The 22,588-nt window shown below is 42.5% G+C and overlaps 1 protein-coding gene and 1 non-coding gene across 2 annotated transcripts; both read left to right on the forward strand.

Moving 5' to 3' along the window:
- Positions 1 to 8,432: 8,432 nt before the first annotated feature.
- Positions 8,433 to 12,320, forward strand: LOC149436462 (transcription factor HES-7.1-B-like). The gene is made up of 2 exons (XM_089661600.1): positions 8,433 to 8,459; positions 11,828 to 12,320. The coding sequence occupies exons 1-2, from the start codon at positions 8,448 to 8,450 to the stop codon at positions 12,242 to 12,244; spliced, it is 429 nt and encodes a 142-aa protein (XP_089517726.1). The 5' UTR covers positions 8,433 to 8,447; the 3' UTR covers positions 12,245 to 12,320.
- A 9,056-nt stretch (positions 12,321 to 21,376) lies between these two features.
- Positions 21,377 to 21,458, forward strand: TRNAS-CGA (transfer RNA serine (anticodon CGA)). The gene has a single exon. It is a non-coding gene; the product is annotated as a tRNA-Ser (tRNA).
- Positions 21,459 to 22,588: the final 1,130 nt, after the last annotated feature.

Consider the following 22,588-nt stretch of genomic DNA (forward strand, 5'->3'; position numbering starts at 1 on the left):
AAATATAAAAAAGCAATTTTAACATATATTTTTTACATATATTTGTAAATGCATTCCAAATATGTAGATTTATATTTTTAAAGACGTACAGAATATTTGAAAATGGATTTTTAAAAATATTTTTCATATATTTTGTAATAAAAACGCATTTCAACATACAGTATATATATATATATATATATTTATTGAAATATATTTTGAAATATATCGAATATGGCCATAATTGTGGTTTTTCAAATATATCTCAATATATTTGGGAAGAATATTTTTAAAATATATTTCAAATATATTTTTCTTCCATGTAGGGGTGGATGTCAGTCTGGAGGTTAGGCATTCCTAGACAGACTGCAGACCACCCTAGGTAACACCCGCATGTGTTGCTGACCCTCCATGATTAGAAGAATCGAAATCCACTGAATGAAATAAGGTGGGTCAGGAACAATCAGGCTGGCGTGGAAAGAGCTAGATGATGCTGGATGTCTGGATGTCCTCCAGCCAGGAAACAAGGTGAGCACTATCTGACCAGCTGCAGTCAGTGGAAACTCAGTCCAGGAGACTGAATCAAAGGTCAGAGTTCAGCTTTAAGTTAAAATGTTCCCCCCCCCCATGTGTTTCTCCTACCTAAAGTAAACTAGGAAGGGTTACCAGTCAATGTAGTTCATAACAGTGACAGGGGGCGGGGCAGTGGCACAGAGGCTGCAGAATTACTGGCCAGGCAAAGTGTTGTCACCTCCTGGCTCTATGCAATCACCTAGCACTATGGCATGGAGGAGAAGGTGCTGAGTGTTCAAATGTTTTCCCAGATATTTAAACATTTCCCACACATCACAGTTCCACCTGTGTGTTTGGCTGCTCAGCTCGAGCTTCCCTTTAAATACACAATAGCTTCTAGTTGATTGTATGTGCCGAGTCTTCCGTCTGAGTGCGGTGGGTTTGTTTGAACAGCTACATCCTGGAAACTTTTCACTTGAATATTTATCGTAAAACTCCTATGAGATACAGTTCTTGGGCTTTCCCACGAAGCAAACCCTTGATATTTTTTGATAAGAAGACCGTGAGAATGTGAGAATGTGAACCTTGGTGTCACACTATGAAGCTGCACACAACAGAATCCTGTAGCAAGGGCTTGAATTTCCATTCGGAAGCACTGTGAAAAGCCTGCTTAATCTGCTACAGATGATATAAAACTGAAATAAGTGGTGAGACGACTCCAGGCAGTCACAACTACTGTGGTCCAGTCAGAGACTTTCACTCTTTCTACTGATTGGAGGGATGTAGGAGAAGGTCGGGCTGGTTGGATGATATAATATGATATAAAATTGAAATAAATGGTGAGACGACTCCAGGCAGTCACAACTACTGTGGTCCAATCAGAGACTCTCACTCTTTTTACAGATTAGAGGGACATAGGAGCAGGTTGGGCTGGTTGGAAAGAGACCCCTTGTCTCACACAGTGGTCCTTACAGCTAACAGGCTGATGGGGGAGGGGAGATTGGAGTAGCACTGGAGACCCAGTGGAACATCTTCCTGGTGTCTTCCTGATATAAAACTGAAATAAGTGGTGAGATGACTCCAGGCAGTCACAACTAGTGTGGTCCAATCAGAGACTCTCACTCTTTCTACTGATTGGAGGGATGTAGGAGAACGTCGGGCTGGTTGGATGATATAAAATGGTATAAAACTGAAATAAATGGTGAGACGACTCCAGGCAGTCACAACTAGTATGGTCCAATCAGAGACTCTCACTCTTTCTACTGATTGGAGGGATGTAAGAGTGGGTTGGGCTAGCTGGATGATATAAAACTGAAATAAGTGGTGAGACGACTCCAGGCAGTCACAACTACTGTGGTCCAATCAGAGACTTTCACTCTTTCTACTGATTGGAGGGATGTAGAAGAACGTCGGGCTGGTTGGATGATATAAAATGATATAAAATTGAAATAAGTGGTGAGACGACTCCAGGCAGTCACAACTACTGTGGTCCAATCAGAGACTTTCACTCTTTCTACTGATTGGAGGGATGTAGGAGCAGGTCAGGCTGGTTGGAAAGAGACCCCTTGTCTCACACAGTGGTCCTTACATCTAACAGGCTGATGGGGGAGGGGAGATTGGGACAGCACTGGAGTGATATTAAAGCAAAAAAAAAAAAATGGTAGAAACATAAAAACAGAAGTAGGTTTGTACCCTCAGAATTGAAACTACAAATGGGCTTTATTATAACCCAACTTTGGGCTCAGCCTTCTGTCACAACCCAGTGGAACATCTTCCTGGTGTCTTCCTGATATAAAACTGAAATAAGTGGTGAGACGACTCCAGGCACTCATAACTACTGTGGTCCAATCAGAGACTCTCACTCTTTCTACTGATTGGATAAATGTAGCAGCAGGTTAGGCTGGTTGGATGATATAAAATGGTATAAAACTGAAATAAATGGTGAGACGACTCCAGGCAGTCACAACTAGTGTGGTCCAATCAGGGACTCTCACTCTTTCTACTGATTGGAGGGATGTAGGAGCAGGTTGGGCTAGTTGGATGATATAAAACTGAAATAAGTGGTGAGATGACTCCAGGCAGTCACAACTACTGTGGTCCAATCAGAGACTCTCACTCGTTCTACTGATTTGAGGGACATTGGAGCAAGTCGGGCTGGTTGGATGATATAAAATGATATAAAACTGAAATAAGTGGTGAGACGACTCCAGACAGTCACCACTACTGTGGTCCAATCAGGGACTCTCACTCTTTCTACTGATTGGAGGGACATAGGAACAGGTTGGGCTGGTTGGAAAGAGACCCCTTGTCTCACACAGTGGTCCTTACAGCTAACAGGGTGATGGGGGAGGGGAGATTGGGGCAGCACTAGAGTGATATTAAAGCAAAGTAAAAAAAAAAAAAGTAGAAACATAAAAACAGAAGTAGGTTTGTACCATCAGAATTTAAACTACAAATGGGCTTTATTATAACCCAACTTTGGGCTCAGCCTTCTGCCACAACCCAGTGGAACATCTTCCTGGTGTCTTCCTGATATAAAACTGAAATAAGTGGGGAGACGACTCCAGGCAGTCATAAATACTGTGGTCCCATCAGAGATTCTCACTCTTTCTACTGATTGGAGGGATGTAGGAGCAGGTCGGGCTGGTTGGATGATATAAAACTGAAATAAGTGGTGAGACGACTCCAGACAGTCACAACTACTGTGGTCCAATCAGAGACTCTCACTCTTTCTACCAATTAGAGAGACGTAAGAGCAGGTCAGGCTGGTTGGAAAGAGACCCCTTGTCTCACACAGTGGTCCGTACATCTAACAGGCTGATGGGGGAGGGGAGATTGGGGTAGCACTGGAGTGATATTAAAGCAAAGACAAAAAAAATGGTAGAAACATAAAAACAGAAGTAGGTTTGTACCCTCAGAATTGAAACTACAAATGGACTTTATTATAACCCAATTTGGGCTCAGCCTTCTGCCACTACCCAGTGGAACATCTTTCTGGTATATATATATATATATATAATTTTATTTTTTACATTTTTTTCTTTCTTTTTTTAATGTATCTTTTTTGGAAGTCTTCAGACCAGTAAAGTCAGGGGAAGGGTCGTCTTCCTTCCTCCTCTCCTGCTGTTGGGCAATTCTCATTGATGCACAGAGCACTGCTAATGGGACAATGTCATCAACCCTCTTTGTGTCATTACACTGAAAAAGCAGGGTACTGTGGTGACACCCTTTCAGGGGGCAGGTCCATGACACCCTGCACTCTCAGGATGTCCTCAGTCTTCAAGATTGAATGTTACTGAGCATGATTCAACCTGGAAGATGGAGGACATCTGGTGGCAAAAATTAAGTACTATGGGTCAGTATTGGAGTGGAGGTCAATATTGCAGCCAGAGCTGCTTTGCAAAATTGCCTGACGTTTGGCTTTAGGAAAATGTTTTAAAATGACAAGTTTGCGTAAATGACCCCAAGTTTTGGTCACCCATGTGCATGTCATGGCGCATACTTTGAAGTCCTGTTGCCAATTTTGTAGTTTTAAAGAAAAAGCCCCTTTTATTACAGCCACAACAGTAGGACCTCAACTTTTGACTCTCCTAACTCTGAATAAAATCTGCCTAATTGTCTCCTCTGATTTTTTTATGAGGAGCAAGGGACACGCTTGTCTTCTTCCCATGTGACAATTCTGGTGCAATTTGATTGGCTGTTAAGACACCAACTAGGGAGGAAAAGCCCACAGCCTAGAGCAAATTTCAAATTTGCCCATACAGAGGACCTTCTCTCTTCACCAACGATGGCCAAATAGGCAAGGTTTTGTATGTTGTGGTTAGTATTTTGAATTTTATACGTTGGGTTAGTGGAAGCCAGTGGAGGGATTGGCAGAGAGGGGCAGAAGTCGCTGATCGGTTGGTAAGGTGGATATCTGGCTACAACGCCTTCTCCCAACCAGACACACTCAAGCAGTCCAAAGAACCTGGATACAGGAGCAGTTGTTCAATTGTCATTCTGTCCAACCACCATTGGATGTCAAAGTCTAGGCTTCACTATCCAAGCTATACAGACCCCGGGACAAGATATCTTTAGATCTAATTAATAAGTTAGTTGTGCATGTGAAAAGAGTGCCAGCTGGGGGCTCAGCAGTGAGTAAATGAGATAAATGAGTGGAGTGGGCCTTCTGTGACTGGTCAAAGTGGGTGCCTGCTCTCTTCTTATTGGCTGATCTCATTGTAAAGAGAATAAGCACCACAGGTGGCACTCAGGACTATATAAGGGGGGTCTTTAAGGACCTAGAAGATTATTGACACATGAGAGATTCCAACACAGCTAATCACATCTCAGGCATGAGGAGGAATAAGATGGTGGGGGCAGTGCTGGAGAATCCAAGAAAGGTAAATTATTCTATAACTAGGACTGACATCTTTTCTGAAAAACTATTTTTTTTGTCTTATTACAGGATTAGTCCACCCAAAACTGATATTTCAGCTAGATGGAGGAGGGTTAAACTGTGTAATAGTTTACTTTATTTCTCATGTCTCTGCCAAAGACTGAAATATTAATCAGGTGTTAGAGTCCGCCTAAGGTGGGCACTGTTTTTGGGGTCCAGGTCTAGTTTACCAACATAATAAGTAATGTACCAAACTTTTTACATGTATGGTGATGGATAGATAGATAGATAGATAGATAGATAGATAGATAGATAATAGATAGATAGATGGTTGAACAGATGAATAGATAGATAGATAGATAGATAGATAGATAGATAGATAGATAGATAGATAGATAGATAGATAAATAGATAAATGGATGGATGGACAGATGAATAGATAGATAGATAGATAGATAGATAGATAGATAGATAGATAGATAGATAGATAGATAGATAGATAGATAGATGGTTGAACAGATAGATAGATAGATAGATAGATAGATAGATAGATAAATAGATAGATAGATAATAGATAGATAGATAAATGGATGGACAGGTTAATATATAGATAGAAAGACATATTTCTGTCCTCTTTATACATGGGTACCCCTGCCCAAGCTGTAAAAGAGATACAATTGTTTCCATGGTTTTTTTTTTTCATTTCTGTCTTCTTCCTGCAATTCCTGTGTTTAGTCCCGCTTTTATGGTCGGCTCATGTGATCTCATATGATACCTGAAAACTAACCCAACAATGTCCGAAACACATCCAATGTGCTCAGAATACAAGAAGTAGAATGAATTATTATTAAAAACTATATTCAGCTAATATTAAATATGAATTGTGCATTACAACATGCGGAAGTTATGCTAACTCTTTATTTAAAAAATGAACAAAATAATTTAACAGTTGCACCAAAATGTTCCATTTTTGCATACCCTAAACTGCTGAGCGGTGCTGCCCCTAGTGACTGTAGAAGAAAATGTTTTGAGTGGCTGGTTTGGTATTTTTACAGCAAAAAAAAAAAAATCATTTTTGTGACCGTGTGTAGGGAATATATATGTCATAGAAGCCTGTCAGAAAACAGTGCTTGGATATGCAGGAGTGCACTGCTCAATCAAACAAGGGGCAAGGGGTTAATACCACTATGGGGTTATTTATAAAAGCAATTGCATTGCTACTCGTCCTGTGAAACTAGATGTGCGTCCATTCTGTATGAATTAACCAGCATTTGCTCATTTGTTTTAGGGACGTTTGCTCAATGAATAAAGGCGGTGGCTGTTGTGTGAATGGAGAAGGACTGAAGGTGTTTGCTCTTCTTGTCAAATTTCTTAAACTGGCCCTGCACTGATATATTTTTTTGTTCAGGCTGAACAGAATTATCCATCCTTAGAATTCCTGAACAGCGATTTTATCTGATTGGGTGCAGCCACTGTTCAGCCAAGAATTTTCCACCCAGAGGGTGTTATTAGGCCACCTATTAATCAAATTTCAGCCAGTTCATCAGGAGCCAGTCAAAAATCACTCAATACATGGCTTTTGACCATTAATGTTGAATGTTGTTAGGCTATTGATTAGTATATTTTCTTCCCTGGTCATTTGTTCCCAGGTTATTGATTTAGGCTGCTTTTGGACCATTGTTCTTTGTACAGATGCACCAATACTGTTTTTTTTTACCCAGCGAGCATGAATACTGATACTTTCAGTCAAGTACTCACCTAGACCTTTGTACCTCAAGTGCGTACCGAGATCTTTGTACCTCAAGTACGTACCGAGACTTTTGTACCTCAAGTACTCGCCGAGACCTTTGTACCTCAAGTACGTACCGAGACCTTTGTACCTCAAGTACGTACCGAGACCTTTGTACCTCAAGTACGTACCGTGACCTTTGTACCTCAAGTACCTACCGAGACCTTTGTACCTCAAGTACGTACCGTGACCTTTGTACCTCAAGTACGTACCGTGACCTTTGTACCTCAAGTACGTACCGTGACCTTTGTACCTCAAGTACGTACCGTGACCTTTGTACCTCAAGTACGTACCGTGACCTTTGTACCTCAAGTACGTACCGTGACCTTTGTACCTCAAGTACGTACCGTGACCTTTGTACCTCAAGTACGTACCGAGACCTTTGTACCTCAAGTACGTACCATGACCTTTGTACCTCAAGTACGTACCAAGACCTTTGTACCTCAAGTACGTACCAATACCTTTGTACCTCAAGTACGTACCAATACCTTTGTACCTCAAGTACATACCAATACCTTTGTGGTGCGATTTGAACCCATACAAAATGAATAGGCTCAAATTGCACTGCAAAGAATTGCATGTGATTCCTGTCCAATTTTTATTTATTACAGGTACTTATATAGAACTGTCAATTTACACAATGCATACTACACATACTAGAGCCAATTTAGACAGGATCCAACCAGTATGTCTTTGGTGTGTGGGAGAAAGCTGGAGTACCCAGAGGAAACCCATGCAGGCACAGGGAGAACACACAAACTCCAGACAGGTGGTGCCATGGTTGGGATTTGAACCAATGACCCTAGTGGTGCCAGTGCTAACCATTTAGCCACTGTGCTGCCCTCATGCCTAATTGCATGAGGTTTTCCACACAGCTCCTGTGTGAATCCAGGGCTTGTCATAGTGACTTTGAGCTTGAGTTCACACAGGAGCGGTGCAGGAAACCTCCCTGCATTATGGGTTCCACCAGCTCTGGCTCCCGATCCAACTGTGGACATCAGCGACTGCAGCTTTGGCACCTCCTGCCTCTCCCATGGTTCTCTCCCACAAGCCTCCAGCAGCTCTCTCCCCCAGCCTCCAGTAGTTCCAGCCATCCACTGGACCCTTATCCACCCCACTGTACCAGATTCCTTATCCCCAGCTATCAGACACCAAAAAGCTGCTCTACCAGTCTGGGGAAACCCCTTTGGCTTTCTCTCCTTACCTTGCAGCACTGACAGTACGGGCTAGATGACTTCTGATTGGTCAGCACCATCTCATGGAAAGCACTAACCAATCAGAAGCCATTCAGCCCCTCCTATCAGCACAAGCCAAGCCGGAGGAGCCTTTGTATGGGCTCAAATAGCACAGCAAAGGTATCGGGAGTATTTGCATGAGTACTTGTGCAAGTACTCGGTGTCAACACCAATACTGATACCGGTATCGGTATTGGTGCAACCCTAGTTATTAGGATTGTATGTTCTTAGGGTATGTTATGTTGTGGGCTGAGGTGACCTTTACTTTATTAGGTCTATAAAAACTAGATCAATTATAAATGCATCTAGTTCTATGGACAGTAAGACCAACTGGACAACTTGGCTTTCATTTATCAAGCTACAATACCAGTAAAGGTACACTAAACAGCATCATTTTTAAGTGCAATCGCCCCTTGGTCAGTCATGGTCATTACATTTGTTTTTTCCATTCCATTCTATTCCATTGCAGCTTTTGAAGCCCCAGGTGGAAAAGAAGAGGAGGGAAAGAATTAATACCAGCCTAGAGAAGCTGAGAATTTTCCTATCTCAGCAGATGAAGATTGAGGTGAGATTTTAATGAAAAAACTATTTCTGATATCCACAGTTTAGAAAAAACTGAGATCAATTTTAAACCAGATATCGTTTTATAATCATGAGGTGTTACTTTCTCTGGTAATACAGACAACCTTACAGTGAAGATTTTGAAAGTTTATGTAGCATGAAAAACTTACAAGTAAAAATAAGAGCTAAGATTCTAAAGTAGTGGTCTCCAAACTGGGGCCCAGGGGCCGGATGCGGCCCTTTGCTTGCCTTTATCCGGCCCTGGGGGCACTATTCCTTCGACTGATACAAGACACTATTCTGTCAACTGACACCACCTATGGGGCACCATTTCCCCAAAGGATACAAATGACAATGCACTATTCCTCCACCTAATACCATGTGATGTTTTCTGCCATATGTGATGTTTACTGCCACTGATGCCAGGCAAATTTCCACTCCCACTGGCCACAGTCCGGCCCCCCTAAATTCTGAAGGACGAAAAACTGTCCCTTTGTTTAGAAAGTTTGGAGACCCCTGTTCTAAAGCAAAGAGATCTATGTGTGCAGAGATTGGTTATATGGAAAGTGTAACAAGGATCTGACCTCTTGATCAAGCAGGAGGTTTTGATACCCCAATCCTGCACAAATGTTTGTGTGGGAGGGTCTTACATGGCAACTGCACAGGATTGGGGTATAAAAACCTCCTGTTTGATCAGGAGGTCAGATCCTTGGTACACTTGCCAAGTACGAGGTGGTAAATATAACTCTTGGTGTATTGTGGGAAAAAATAGACATTTGACATGATTCAGCAAGTTTATGGCAATGCTACAATGAGTCTTCCAAGGTGTTTTGAATGGCACTCGTGCTTCAAGAGTGGAAGAACATCACTGGAAGACCATGAGAGATCAGGAGGACCTTCAACAAGCTCAACCCCTGAAAATGTCGAAATGGTGAAACCATTCGGCAATTTGTGCATGATGATCATAGGAGAACAATCCACAACCTTGCTACCATTGTTGGTGTGTCACACGGAACAGTCCAGGCAATCCTCACATGTGATTTGAACATGTGCCGTGTTACTGATAGGTTTGTCCCCAGGCTGCAATGATCTCACTTTCACACACACCCTACTCACCAGTACCTCAGTACTCTTGGTGTACGAGTTGGTATCAAAATGTTTAGAGAATAGCTCTGTTTATAAGAAAGTACTTTATTTATCTATGTTACATACTATCACCATCAGAATAGCCCCCTTGCACAGCAAAACAGCTCTCGCAGCATTCCTGTCACTTCTGGAATGTATCCTGGAAGTCTTCTTTTCGAAGCGTGCCAAGCACCTTTGGCTATTCACGCTGAATTTTTGCAATGTTGTCAAAACGGTAACCTTTGAGCTGGATCTTCATCTTCGGGAAGAGGGCAAAGTCCGAAGCCAAGTCTGGTGAGTAGGGCGTGTGCAGAAGTGAGATCATTGCAGCGTGGGGACAAACCTATCAGTAACACGGCACATGTTCGAATCACATGTAAGGATTGCCTGGACTGCTGTGACATACCGACAATGGCTGCAAGGTTGTGGATTGTTCTCCTATGATCATCAAGCACAAGTTGCAAAATGGTTTCACCATTTTGACATTTTCAGGGGTTGAGCTTGTTGAAGGTCCTCCTGATCTCTCATGGTTCTTCCACTCTTGAAGCACACGTGCCATTCAAAACACCTTGGAAGGCTCACTGTAGCATTGCCATAAACTTGCGGAATCATGTCAAATGTCTCTTTTTTCCCACTTTACGCAGAATTTCATTTTTGCTCTTTGTTCTAACTTGCTGTCCATGATGAAATAGAGGATACGGTAATGCACATGGTTAGAATAGCACCATTTGCACAGCTCCCGATGTACAAAGGACAGTGTCTTTTGAAACACCGACTTATGAAGGTTGGTTCTCCCTGTGACTGTGCATGCAGGCTTGTGCTGCTATCTACTGGCATGTTACAAAAATAGTATCAAATCATTTTGATACCACCTTGTAAGACCCTCCCTAACAAACAGACAAACATTTTGTATATGTAATCATTCACTTGAGAATTTTCACAAGCAGCATATAATTTATTCCAAGAGACAGTAATTTCTGTTATTGTGGAACACTTTGTCAACTTGATTGACCTCTAGACTCTCATATACCTTAATGTGGAACAAGAAGCCTTACTTTCTCTATGTTCTCCAACAAGACATTCCAAAGATCAGCAATTTGTTCCACAAACATCTTTCTGCAGGATCATAGTAGCCAGTGAACCTGTTATTATATAAAGAACCTAACATTAGCATACAAGCGCTTAATGATGTTGTATAATCATCAGTAAAGCACATAATAATTATTTTTCTTTATCACCTCTATACATTCAGTTACACTTTTTATTTTTTTTTGTAATGGGAGCACTGTCAAATTTCACATATATTCTGAATAAGCCCCTTACCATCCTGCTGAAAGGTGACAGACTGCATGAAAGGTTTGCTTTTACTCCACATAATCTGTGGTCCTGGGATTTCAAGGCAGCCAGATCTGTGCCTGAAGGTCAGCCAGTCTTGTGACCAAATATCAAAGCTATTTTGTCCCACGCTATCTAAAATTCAGAGAGTTTCGTTTTGAATGAATTAGGAACCCTTCACTAATACTTCCAGTCCTGAAGACACAACAGGAACTTAGATGAAATCTCTCCAAATTGAGGGGATATTTTCTCATAGACAGCTGCCATTGAAACAGGTGACCCCATTGAAAGAATTTACCTTTGTTCTTGTTCTATTAGTAACTGTAACGTTGGCTGTCCCATCCCATGCCATCACAAAAAGAATGGATGAATATCCTTAGCAAATTTACATATTCGCCAGCACACCAAGGATCTTGATATGGTCCAAAAAGGTTTTTACTCCAAAAAGATTGCATCACAAAGAAAAGTGCAACGTTTCGGAACCACGCAGGACCCCTTAGTAGCTCAGAAACATTGCACTTTCCTTTGTGATGTGATCTTTTTGGGATAAAAACCTTTTTGGACCATATCGAGATCCGTAGTGTGTTGGCAAATATGTACGTTTGCCTATGATATTTCCAGTCCCAGCTGGTAGTCACTACAGGACCCTCTATTAATGAGCCATACTTCCAAGAATGTGTGTCATGGGAATATAGCTATAGTCAGAATCTCCCCTGCAAGGATAAATAGAGCAATAAAGACCTTGCAAGGGTTCTAATTCTTCCTCACTCTGTCCAGATCAATAAAAATGTTTAGACTTTAGATATGTAATGCTGACATACGCACCTTTGGTTTATCAAGTTGTATACATTTCACAATGTTGGGTAACAGTGTCCCTGTAACTGTCAATCCATGTATCCTTTTTAATGGCAGAAATTACAGAATCCAAAAATTGAGAAAGCAGAGATCTTGGAATACACAGTTCAGTTTCTCCAGTCCACAATGAAGCCCTCTGAGATGCCACAAGATAACTTCAGTCAGGAATACCAGTTTGGCTTCCAGCATTGCCTTCAAACCACCTTGCACTTAATAAACTCCAGCCAGAAGCTGTCATATGTAAGCAAGAACTTCCTCTTACAACAGTTATTGTTAAACCACCCTGATGTGTCCTCATCAATGGACCACCAATATCTCACACTCCATGGACAATCACCTTCATGTAGTCATATGACTTCTACACAACTTGACTGCATAACCAAATCCCAAGGAAACCAAGAAAATAAACTGATTAGTACTCAAACTGGACTATCTTCTGATCAAAAGTCATGTTCATGGAGACCATGGGTCTAAGAGAACTGTTAGGTGGACCTTACTGCGATAGTCTAATAAATTAAGATGAGGTGGTCTGCTTCTCTTGGTCACCTTTCTTTGCGATTCTTGACTGTTTTTTTTTACATTGCTCCTTAGTTGGTTAAAAACAACTGTGGCTATAATAGCTCAGTCTCCCAATGTACTTCTGTTCCACCACTAGGTATTCTCTGTCTTTCAGGTTGAATGAAGGTAAGAATTTTCAGTCTGGAAGACTGAAGAAATTCTATGTGTGTAGGGTCTGCTCTTTAGGGAACATCAACACATGGGCCTGCTCTTTAGGGCACATCAACACATGGGCCTGCTTTTTAGGGCACAACAACACATGGGCCTGCTCTTTAGGGAACATCAACACATGGGCCTGCTCTTTATGGAACATCAACACAGCAGCTGTCATATGTAAGCAAGAACTTCCTCTTACAACAGTTATTATTAAACCACCCTGAGTCGTCTTCATCATTGGTCCAACAATATCTCACACTCCATGGACAATCACCTTCATATAGTCATATGACTTCTACACAACTTGACTGCATAACCAAATCCCAAGGAAACCAAGAAAATAAACTGATTAGTGCTCAAACTGGACTATCTTCTGATCAAAAGTTGAGTTCATGGAGACCATGGGTCTAAGAGAACTGTTGGGTGGACCTTACTGCGATACCCTAATAAATTAAGATGAGGTGGTCTGCTTCTCTTGGTCACCTTTATTTGTGATTCTTGAAAAAACATGTTGGTGTTTTTTCGGTTTTGAGAGTCATTTTGCTGAGCAGTTTCTTGTTTCAGCGTCATTAGTATCTCAAAACAAAATATTATTTTACCAACTAACTGCCACAGCTAGGTACTGGGTGCTGTATTCCTTGAATGGCCTTTGTTGCCAGTTGACAGGCGCTTCAAATGATGATTCACTTCATTCACAATTTGTAAAAAATTGAAGAAGCAGCACTGAAAAACCTTCATATATTAATTCCAGAATCTGGCAATCATGGGATCAATATTTTTCCCATCCTAGGCTATTGGCTTTAGTCACTTGACTTTAAAGTGAAGCAATTGTCTGACTTGTAAAATGTAGTTAACTATATTTATAACAAAATTTTCTATGTTCATTAATTAATAAAAAAAAATAAACTTAATGCCTAACTTCAGACTGTTTTTTTTTACATTGTTCCTTAGTTGGTTAAAAAAACTGTGGCTAGAATAGCTCAGTCTCCCACTGTACTTCTGTTCAACCACTAGGTATCCTCTGTCTTCCAGGTTGAATGAGGGTGCGAATCTTCAGTCTGGAAGACTGAAGAAATTCTGTGTGTGTAGGGCCTGCTCTTTAGGGAACATCAACACATGGGCCTGCTCTTTAGGGAACATCAACACATGGGCCTGCTCTTTAGGGAACATCAACACATGGGCCTGCTCTTTAGGGAACATCAACACATGGGCCTGCTCTTTAGGAAACATCAACACATGATCCTGCTCTTTAGGGAACATCAACACATGGGCCTGCTCTTTAGGGAACAACACATGGGCCTGCTCTTTAGGGAACATCAACACATGGGCCTGCACTGTAGGGAACATCAACACATGGGCCTGCTCTTTAGGGAACATCAACACATGGGCCATACTCATTAGGGAACATCTACACATGGACCTGCTCTTTAGGGAATATCAACACATGGGCTTGCTCTTTAGGAAACATCAACACATGGGCCTGCTCTTTAGGGAACATCAACACATGGGCCTGCTCTTTAGGGAACATCAACACATGGGCCTGCACTTTAGGAAACATCAACACATGGGCCATACTCATTAGGGAACATCAACACATGGACCTGCTCTTTAGGGAACATCAACACATGGGCCTGCTCATTAGGAAACATCAACACATGAGCCTGCTCTTTAGGGAACATCAACACATGGGCCTGCTCTTTAGGGAACATCAACACATGGGCCATACTCATTATGGAACATCAACACATGGACCTGCTCTTTAGGAAACATCAACACATGGGCCATACTCATTAGGGAACATCAAAACATGGACCTGCTCTTTATTGAACATCAACACATGGGCCTGCTCTTTAGGAAACATCAACACATGAGCCTGCTCTTTTTGAAACATCAACACATGGGCCATACTCATTAGGGAACATCAACACATGGACCTGCTCTTTATTGAACATCAACACATGGGCCTGCTCTTTAGGGAACATCAACACATGAGCCTGCTCTTTAGGGAACATCAACACATGGGCCTGCTCTTTAGGGAACATCAACACATGAGCCTGCTCTTTAGGGAACATCAACACATGAGCCTGCACTTTAGGGAACATCAACACATGAGCCTGCTCTTTAGGGAACATCAACACATGGGCCTGCTCCTTAGGGAACATCAACACATGAGCCTGCTCTTTAGGGAACATCAACACATGGGCCTGCTCTTTAGGGAGCATCAACACATGGGCCTGCTCTTTAGGGAACATCAACACATGGGCCTGCTCTTTAGGGAACATCAACACATGGGCCATACTCATTAAGGAACATCAACACATGGGCCATGCTCATTAAGGAACATCAACACATGGGTCTGCTCTTTAGGGAACACCAACACATGGGCCTTCTCTTTAGGGAACATCAACATATTGGCCTGCTCTTTAGGGAACATCAACACAGCAGCTGTCATATGTAAGCAAGAACTTCCTCTTACAACAGTTATTATTAGACCAGCCTGAGTCGTCTTCATCATTGGACCACCAATATCTCACACTCCATGGACAATCACCTTCATATAGTCATATGACTTCTACACAACTTGAAGGCTTAACCAAATCCTAAGGAAACCAAGAAAATAAACTGATTAGTGCTCAAACTAGACTGTCCTCACTCATAGTGTATTGATGCAGAGAAGGAATATGTCCCTCAATGGCCTAGTGGAGCAACAGTAGTGCATCTCACTCCAAATCAGAAGGTTGCATAGTCAAATCATGTTGGGGTTCCGGTGTTATTTCCCTTGCAATGTATTTTGTGACTGGGTGGCAGCTGCAGTCTAAGCGACATAAATAAAGGTTACAAGTTTGCTTCTGGGCCAGTGGGTATGCACGTGCCCACTGCTGACCTGCGCTGTGGTGCGTTTTTGTCAGCAGGTCTGGGCTAATGATTTATGGCTGAGACCTGCTGATCGGCTGTGTCCAATCACAGCATAGAGCCCTGTGCTTAAAAAACACACAGGGCTCTTCACACAGAGCAGAGATCTGGCTGTTTCTTCCTCCTGAAAAGCAGGGAGAAAAAACAGCCAAAACTATTAGTAAAAGCAGTACATATTACACATTGTTAGGCACACACTTAACCCTTTGCTGACCCTCAGATGTTGTACAGTATTAGCACTGATCACTGTATTAGGGTCACTATTGATGCCAGAGTCAGTTAGTCAGCTAGTGTACCTCTCAGCCAGTGTCAGTTAGTACCAGATTGCCCTCCACACTATGAGACCTGGTTCACACCAATGCACTGTGCTTTGTGTCCGTTTTTCAGTGCTTTGTATTTTTTTTTTGCCACGTATGTATTTTTGTGTATTTGTGCCACGTTTTCACTGTGTTTTTACTGCACTTTGAATTTTTTTTCAGATTTTTTTTCATTAAAAAGGGAAATATTTTTGTTGCTGGGCAGAATAAAAATGCAAAACCACACTATAGGTGTACCTCGGTTTACAAATTTAATGTGTTCTCTGGGACGTTTTGTATTGCAAAAAATTTGTAAATCGAAACACGGTTTCCCATAGGAATGCATTGAAAAACAATCAATCTGTTCTGGAGGTCAGAAAAAAACTAAAAAGAAAAGTCACTGTCACTATAGGTCAGTGCCAGTTTTTAAATTTAATTACTGGCTTTTTTTTCTTCACTATAGTGAAATCAGCTGTCACTTTCCCCCCAGCTAAAAGAAACAAAGTATCCCTTTAGTTTGTTTCCCCCGAGTTGAAAGAAACAATGTTTTCTTTTAGTTTGTTTTCCCGAGATAAAAGAAACAAAGTATCCTTTAGCTCCGGGGAAAGTGACAGCTAATTCTGTGAGCTATAGTGAAGAAAAAAAAAAGCTGGCAATTGCATTTAAAAATCGGCACCAACATACAGTTTGTTTCGCAAATTTATTTTTTAAAAAATTAGTACTGCACTTTTACTGCACTTTGAATTTTTTTTCAGATTTTTTTTTGTTAAAAAGGGAATTTTTTTTGTTGCTGGGCAGAATAAAAATGCAAAACCACACTACAGGTGCATTCCGAGGCATTGTTTTTCAATGGATTTTCATTCGTAAACCGAAAATTACGTTAATCTAGGCGTTCGTAAATCGATGTACACCTGTACATGTGTTTCACCACCTTCTCCATTGAACTCTATTGTAGCAAAAACATAAAAAAAAAGTCCCTGACCTTTGCCAAAAATGCAGCAATTCAAAAATGCATAGATGTGAACACCATGTTGGATGGACTGCAGTGTGTTTCTGCAAAAAGCACTAAAAAACGCACTGGTGCAGGGGCGGACTGACAAGTCATGGGGCCCCCGGACAATAGGGGATCATGGGGCCCCTGTGTCCTCGCCCTTACTCAAACCACTCCCAAAAAAGCCTATGAAAGGTACCAGGGGCATCTCATGGGGCCACCTACTGACCCCAGGCCCTCGGGCAGTGCCCGAGTGTCTGAATGGTCAGTCCGCCCTTGCATTGGTGTGAACCAGGCCTCACAGTCCCAGAATAAGTTGCTGGTCACGGCCATTACTAGTATAGCATCAAAGCTGCATCGATTTCAGTAGTTATACCAAAGTCTGTAGATGTTATATCTTTCTCACAAACCAATGAATATACACTTATTAGGATTTTTTTTTGTACTAAAGACACGTAGAGTACATTTTGGCCTAAATTTATGAAGAAAATCGATTTTTTTTTGATTGGATATGTTTTATAACAGAAAGTAGAAAGTATTTTTTTTTATATAATATAAAATAAAAAAACAAGTGGTGATCAAAAAATACAAAAAGAAAGCTCTATTTCTGTGAAATGTTTTTTTATAAATTTCATTTGTGTACACCATTGCTTGACCAAGCAATTGCCAGTTAACCACTTGCCTACCGGGCACTTATACCCCCTTATTTACCAGGCCAATTTTCAGCTTTCAGCGCTGTCGCAATTTGATTGACAATTGCGCGGTCATGCAAGATTGTACCCATATGAAATTTTTATCATTTTTTTCTCACAAATAGAGCTTTCTTTTGGTGGTAATCGCTGCTGGGCACTTTACTTTTTGTGCTATAAGCAACAAAAGTGCAAAAAATTTTGAAAAAAAAAACAAAACTTTTTTTGTTTCTATTATAAAATTTTTCAAACAGGTAATTTTTCTCCTTCACTGATGTGCGTTGATGAGGCAGCACTGATGGGCACTGATAGGTGGCACTGATGGGCACTGATAGGTGGCACTGATGGGCACTGATAGGTGGCACTGATGGGCACTGATAGGTGGCACTGATGGGCACTGATAAGCAGCACTCAAGGGCACTGATAGGCGGCACTGATAGGTGGCACTAATGAGGTGTCACGGATAGGTGGCACTGATATGCGGCACTGATTGGTGGCACTGATAGGCAACACTGATAATGGGTACTGATAGACAGCACTGATAGGTAGCACTGACTGACATCACTGCTGGGCACTGACTGGCGGCACTGCTGGGCACTGCCTGGCACAACCGCTGGGCACTGACTGGTGGCACTGACTGGCAGCACTGCTGGGCTGCACTGATTGGCACTGGTGGGTGGCACTGGTGGGCACAGGTGGGTGGGCAAAGGTGGGTGGCACTACTGGGCACAGGTAGGTGGCACTTCTGGGCACAGGTGGTGACACTGCTGGGTGGCACAGGTGGGTGCATTGCTGGGCACAGGTGGGCGGAACTTGTGTGTGGCACTGCTGGGCACCGATCATCAGGGCACTGGTGATCAGTGACCCTGATGATCGGTGCCGATCCCTGCTCTGACAACTGCCGGTTTTTGGCAGTACTTTCCTCACGATCTGACAGTGTGAGGAAAGTGCAGCCTAGAACCGGCATTTGCATTTTCCCGGTGATCAGCGTGTCATTGGACACGGCTGATCACGTGGTAAAAGGCCGCTGTGATTGGCCTTTTACCACGTCACGTGATCAGCTGTGTCTGTAGGACACAGCGATCACGGAGATCGCCGGGTGCGCGCCCCGGGGGGCGCGCAGGAGAGCACGTTCTGGGAGGACGTCATACGACGTCCACTCAGAACTGGCCGGCCGCAGTGCAGCCATCATTCGGCTATCTGCAGTCGGCAACTAGTTAAATTAGCACACCGCTGAATAGCAAAAAATGTCCTGGTCATGAAGGGGGTAAAACCTTCCGGAGATCAAGTGATGAATGAAGCCCTAGAACAGGGGCGGACTGACCATTTGGGAATTCGGGCACTGCCTGAGGGCCCGGGGTCAGCAGGGGGCCCCATGAGATTCCCCTGGTACCTTTCATAAGCTTTTTTGGGTGTTGTTTGAGTGTGGACGAGGACACAGGGGCCCCATGATCCCCCATAGCTTGGGGACCCCACGCGTTGTCAGTCCGCCCCTGCCCTAGAATAGAAGACGTATTATAAGATCACATTCTTCTCATTAGGTTGCATGCGCATTTGTGTTCTACCCAGTGGTGTATTTAGGTTTTGTGCGGCCATAGGCAACCCAAGAATTGGTGCCCCCTGCAGAAAGAGCCTTACATTGACCAAGAACACCCCTGCCCTCCACCCAAGCCTTCCACTACCACTGCCCCCTATACACTAGCCATGGCGAGAGAGAGAAAGACACTCACCTTCACAGCTCCGGACATCCCCAGGAACGAGAGTTGGGTTGTGCATACACTGTCATGAAACCCACAGCCTCTCTCGGAACCCACCAGGTCCCCATGCCACGTGTGTCCCTTCTTCCATCCCTTCTTCCAAGGGGCAGTGCTACCCCCCCTGAAAAATGCCGCCCTAGGCAAATGCCTTGTTTGCCTTGCGGTAAATACACCCCTAGTTCTACCTGTAAAAGCCTCCCTTGTGTAGACATCCATAAGTCCTGAGACTGCTGCCTGATCCCACCATCTTCAGAGTGATTTTAGTAGCCCTGGCAGACTCAGAGCTATCACTCAAGTGAAACTCCGTAAATATCCCCCTTTACTCCTTCTCCAGATGCTACATAAAAGGTTACGAAGGGAGGTACGGGTAGAGATGGAGGAGTTAAGCCTCGTACATGCGGTGAGAATATCGCAAAAATTAGCTTTTTTTTTTTTTCCATGCTAGTCTCCATATCGAAAATGAAGAGGTTCCTCAACTTACCAAAATTCTTCTACGACAGAGTACAACTTCGGAAGTACAGGCGCACCGCGGTTTACGAACGCCTCAGTTAATGTAATTTTCAGTTTACGAATGAAAATCTATTGAAAATAATGGCTCTGTTTACAAATTTTTTTCACAATACGAACGGATTCATTGGTTTTCAATGCATTTACGAATTTTTTTTTTTAATCATGTCCCTGTACAGTATTTATGCCTTTAAAGTGCACTTTATAAAGCGCTGAGCAAACTGTTGGCACTATATAAATCCTGTATAATAATATTAATAATAATAATAATAATAATAATAAAAAAGAGTTTTGAACAGATTAGACTTTTTTTTTTACTTTTTTCTGACCTCCGGAACGGATTCATTGGTTTTCTATGCATTTACAATTTTTTTTTTTTTAAAATCATGTCCCTGTACAGTATTTATGCCTTTAAAGTGCACTTTATAAAGAGTTTTGAACAGATAAGACTTTTTTTTACTTTTTTCTGACCTCCAGAATGGATTAATTGATTTTCAATGCATTTACAAATTAATATTTAATCATTTCTTTGTACAAATTTTTCATTTAATCGTTTCTTTGTACAAATTTTTCATTTAATCATTTCTTTGTGCAATTTTTTTTTTTAATCATGTCCCTGTACAGTATTTATGCCTTTTAAGTGCACTTTATAAAGAGTTTTGAACAGATAAAATACTTTTTTTTCCACTTTTTGCTGACCTCTGGAACAAATTAATTGGTTTTCAATGCATTTACGAATTAATTTTTAATCATGTCCTTGTACAGTATTTATGCCTTTAAAGTGCCTTTAAAGTGCACTTTATAAAGAGTTTTGAATAGATAAAAGACTATTTTTTCACTTTTTTCTGTCCTCTGGAACATATTAATTGGTTTTCAATGCATTTACAATTTTTTTTTTTTTTAATCATGTCCCTGTACAGTATTTATGCCTTTAAAGTGCACTATATAAAGAGTTCTGAACAGATAAGACTTTTTTTTTTTTTTTTTCTGACCTGCAGAATGGTTTAATTGGTTTTCAATGCATTTACAAATTTTTTTTTTTAATCATGTCCCTGTACAGTATTTATGCTTTTAAAGTGCACTTTTTAAAGAGTTTTCTACAGATAAAAGACTTTTTTTGACTTTTTTTCTGACCTGAACCGATTGTTTTTCAATGCATTCCTACGGGAAACCGCATTTCAGTTTATGAATTTTTCGCAATACGAAAAGTCCTGCAGAACGCATTAAATTTGCAAACCGAGGTACGCCTGTACTGTTTTGTATTGTAGTTTCAGGATGAAAACTGTACTGATTAAACATAAATCGTACAATCTGGTATTGTACAAGAAAACTTTTCATGTTTGTTCCTTTGGAAAATTTCAGATGAACGGCTCTCGAAAACTATGTACTAACAATCAGATTATCGTACCATCGCTTCGAAAGCGGTATTTTTTCGTACGATTTTCCGATTGTGTGTACTAGGCTTTACAAACTAGAGGAGACTGGGGATGATAAGCAGGCTAAAGAAATAACAAATAGCACATATTTTGTTGTTGAGAATATAGTTCAGTTTTCCTGTGCTCATTATGACTACACCACACTGTTATGGCAGAACCTGTGACTCACTCTGAATCCTATCATGTGACATTACTGGTGCTTTAGGATTGGCTGCTCAGGAAACTATCAAATGGGGGATGGAGAAGGAATAATTAGCTCAGCGTAAGCTTTAGAAAGTGTAAAAATGTGGCTTAGTGTGTACAGCTGTGATGGCCGAGTGGTTAAGGCGTTGGACTCGAAATCCAATAGGGTTTCCCTGCGCAGGTTCAAATCCTGCTCACAGCGAGTGAATTTTAAACAGCATCAGGTTATTAAAAAATACTAGGATGGTGAAAATGTAACTAATACTAGCACTAAGCTTATGTCATAGTAATTTTTTATTTTTTTTATATTTTATAAAGCATGACATAAAAAAAAATAAAACATTTAAAACATGTCACTAGAGTATGTGTTTCTATCTCCCTTTCCCTCTCCCCTTTGGCCAGGCTAATGTACCAACCCACAAGACAAACAACAGATTTCCCAGCAACACTTACCAGACAGCTTGTGAAACAACCAATGTGGCGCTGTCTAGCAGTATGCGTTTTGTTTGCACACATTTGCAAATACATGCGTAAGCCACAATTCCCACGTCAAGGGTCAAGGGACCCCCATCTGGGACGTCCGGCGAGAAGGACGTGCGTCGGCGAGCTCCTGCTCCCCTGGCCCCAATCCGCTGCCATCTGGGCAGCAGCGGACCCTGACGGGGGCCCCACGATCCTTCGGTCCCTGCTCGTCAGCCAGGTAAGGCCACTGGACCTTTTTCCCGGACCTCCGGGACTTGCGGCCTACCCGGCACCCGAAGCCGCGGCCTCGATTTTTGGCGTGGCCGACCCGGATCGCCGGGCATCAGCCCAGGCTGCTGATGCTCTGTTTCCCGGTCCCCGATCAGCCAGCCTCCCCAGGGCCCCCCTCACTGACCCTGGGTCCATCCCGACCACCGGGTACCAGCTCGCCCGGAGCAGCCACGTGCTCGTCAGCTCCGGTGCCCCCGCGCCCCATCCGCTGCCATCCGGGCCCCTGAGCCTGCTGACGATGTCCCCACCAACACCCTGAAGGGGCCACAGACACTCCGTCTCTCCAGCGGAGCTCCGGCGGTCCGAAGCGGCTTGAGGCCTACCACGGCACCCAAAGCCGCAGTGTTTCCTGCTGGCCGTGGCTGGAATCGCAGCGGGACGCCTTCGCTCCTCCGGGGAAGCTACCACCACCACCAACGGTCCTCCTAACATAGGAGGGATCCACCTCCACCCCGACGCTCCAGGACCCAGGACACCAGGTACTCCACCAGGGGCACCCACTACCCATCAGGGAGCCCAACCACCATCCCACCGCCAGCCACCAGGGACACACTCAGGGATCCCACCATCCACCGGAAA

This window comes from Staurois parvus, unplaced genomic scaffold, assembly GCF_062004578.1.
Source record: "Staurois parvus isolate SC_StPar_1 unplaced genomic scaffold, SC_StPar_1.0 ptg001352l, whole genome shotgun sequence".
In the NCBI taxonomy this organism is placed as follows: Eukaryota; Metazoa; Chordata; class Amphibia; order Anura; family Ranidae; genus Staurois; species Staurois parvus.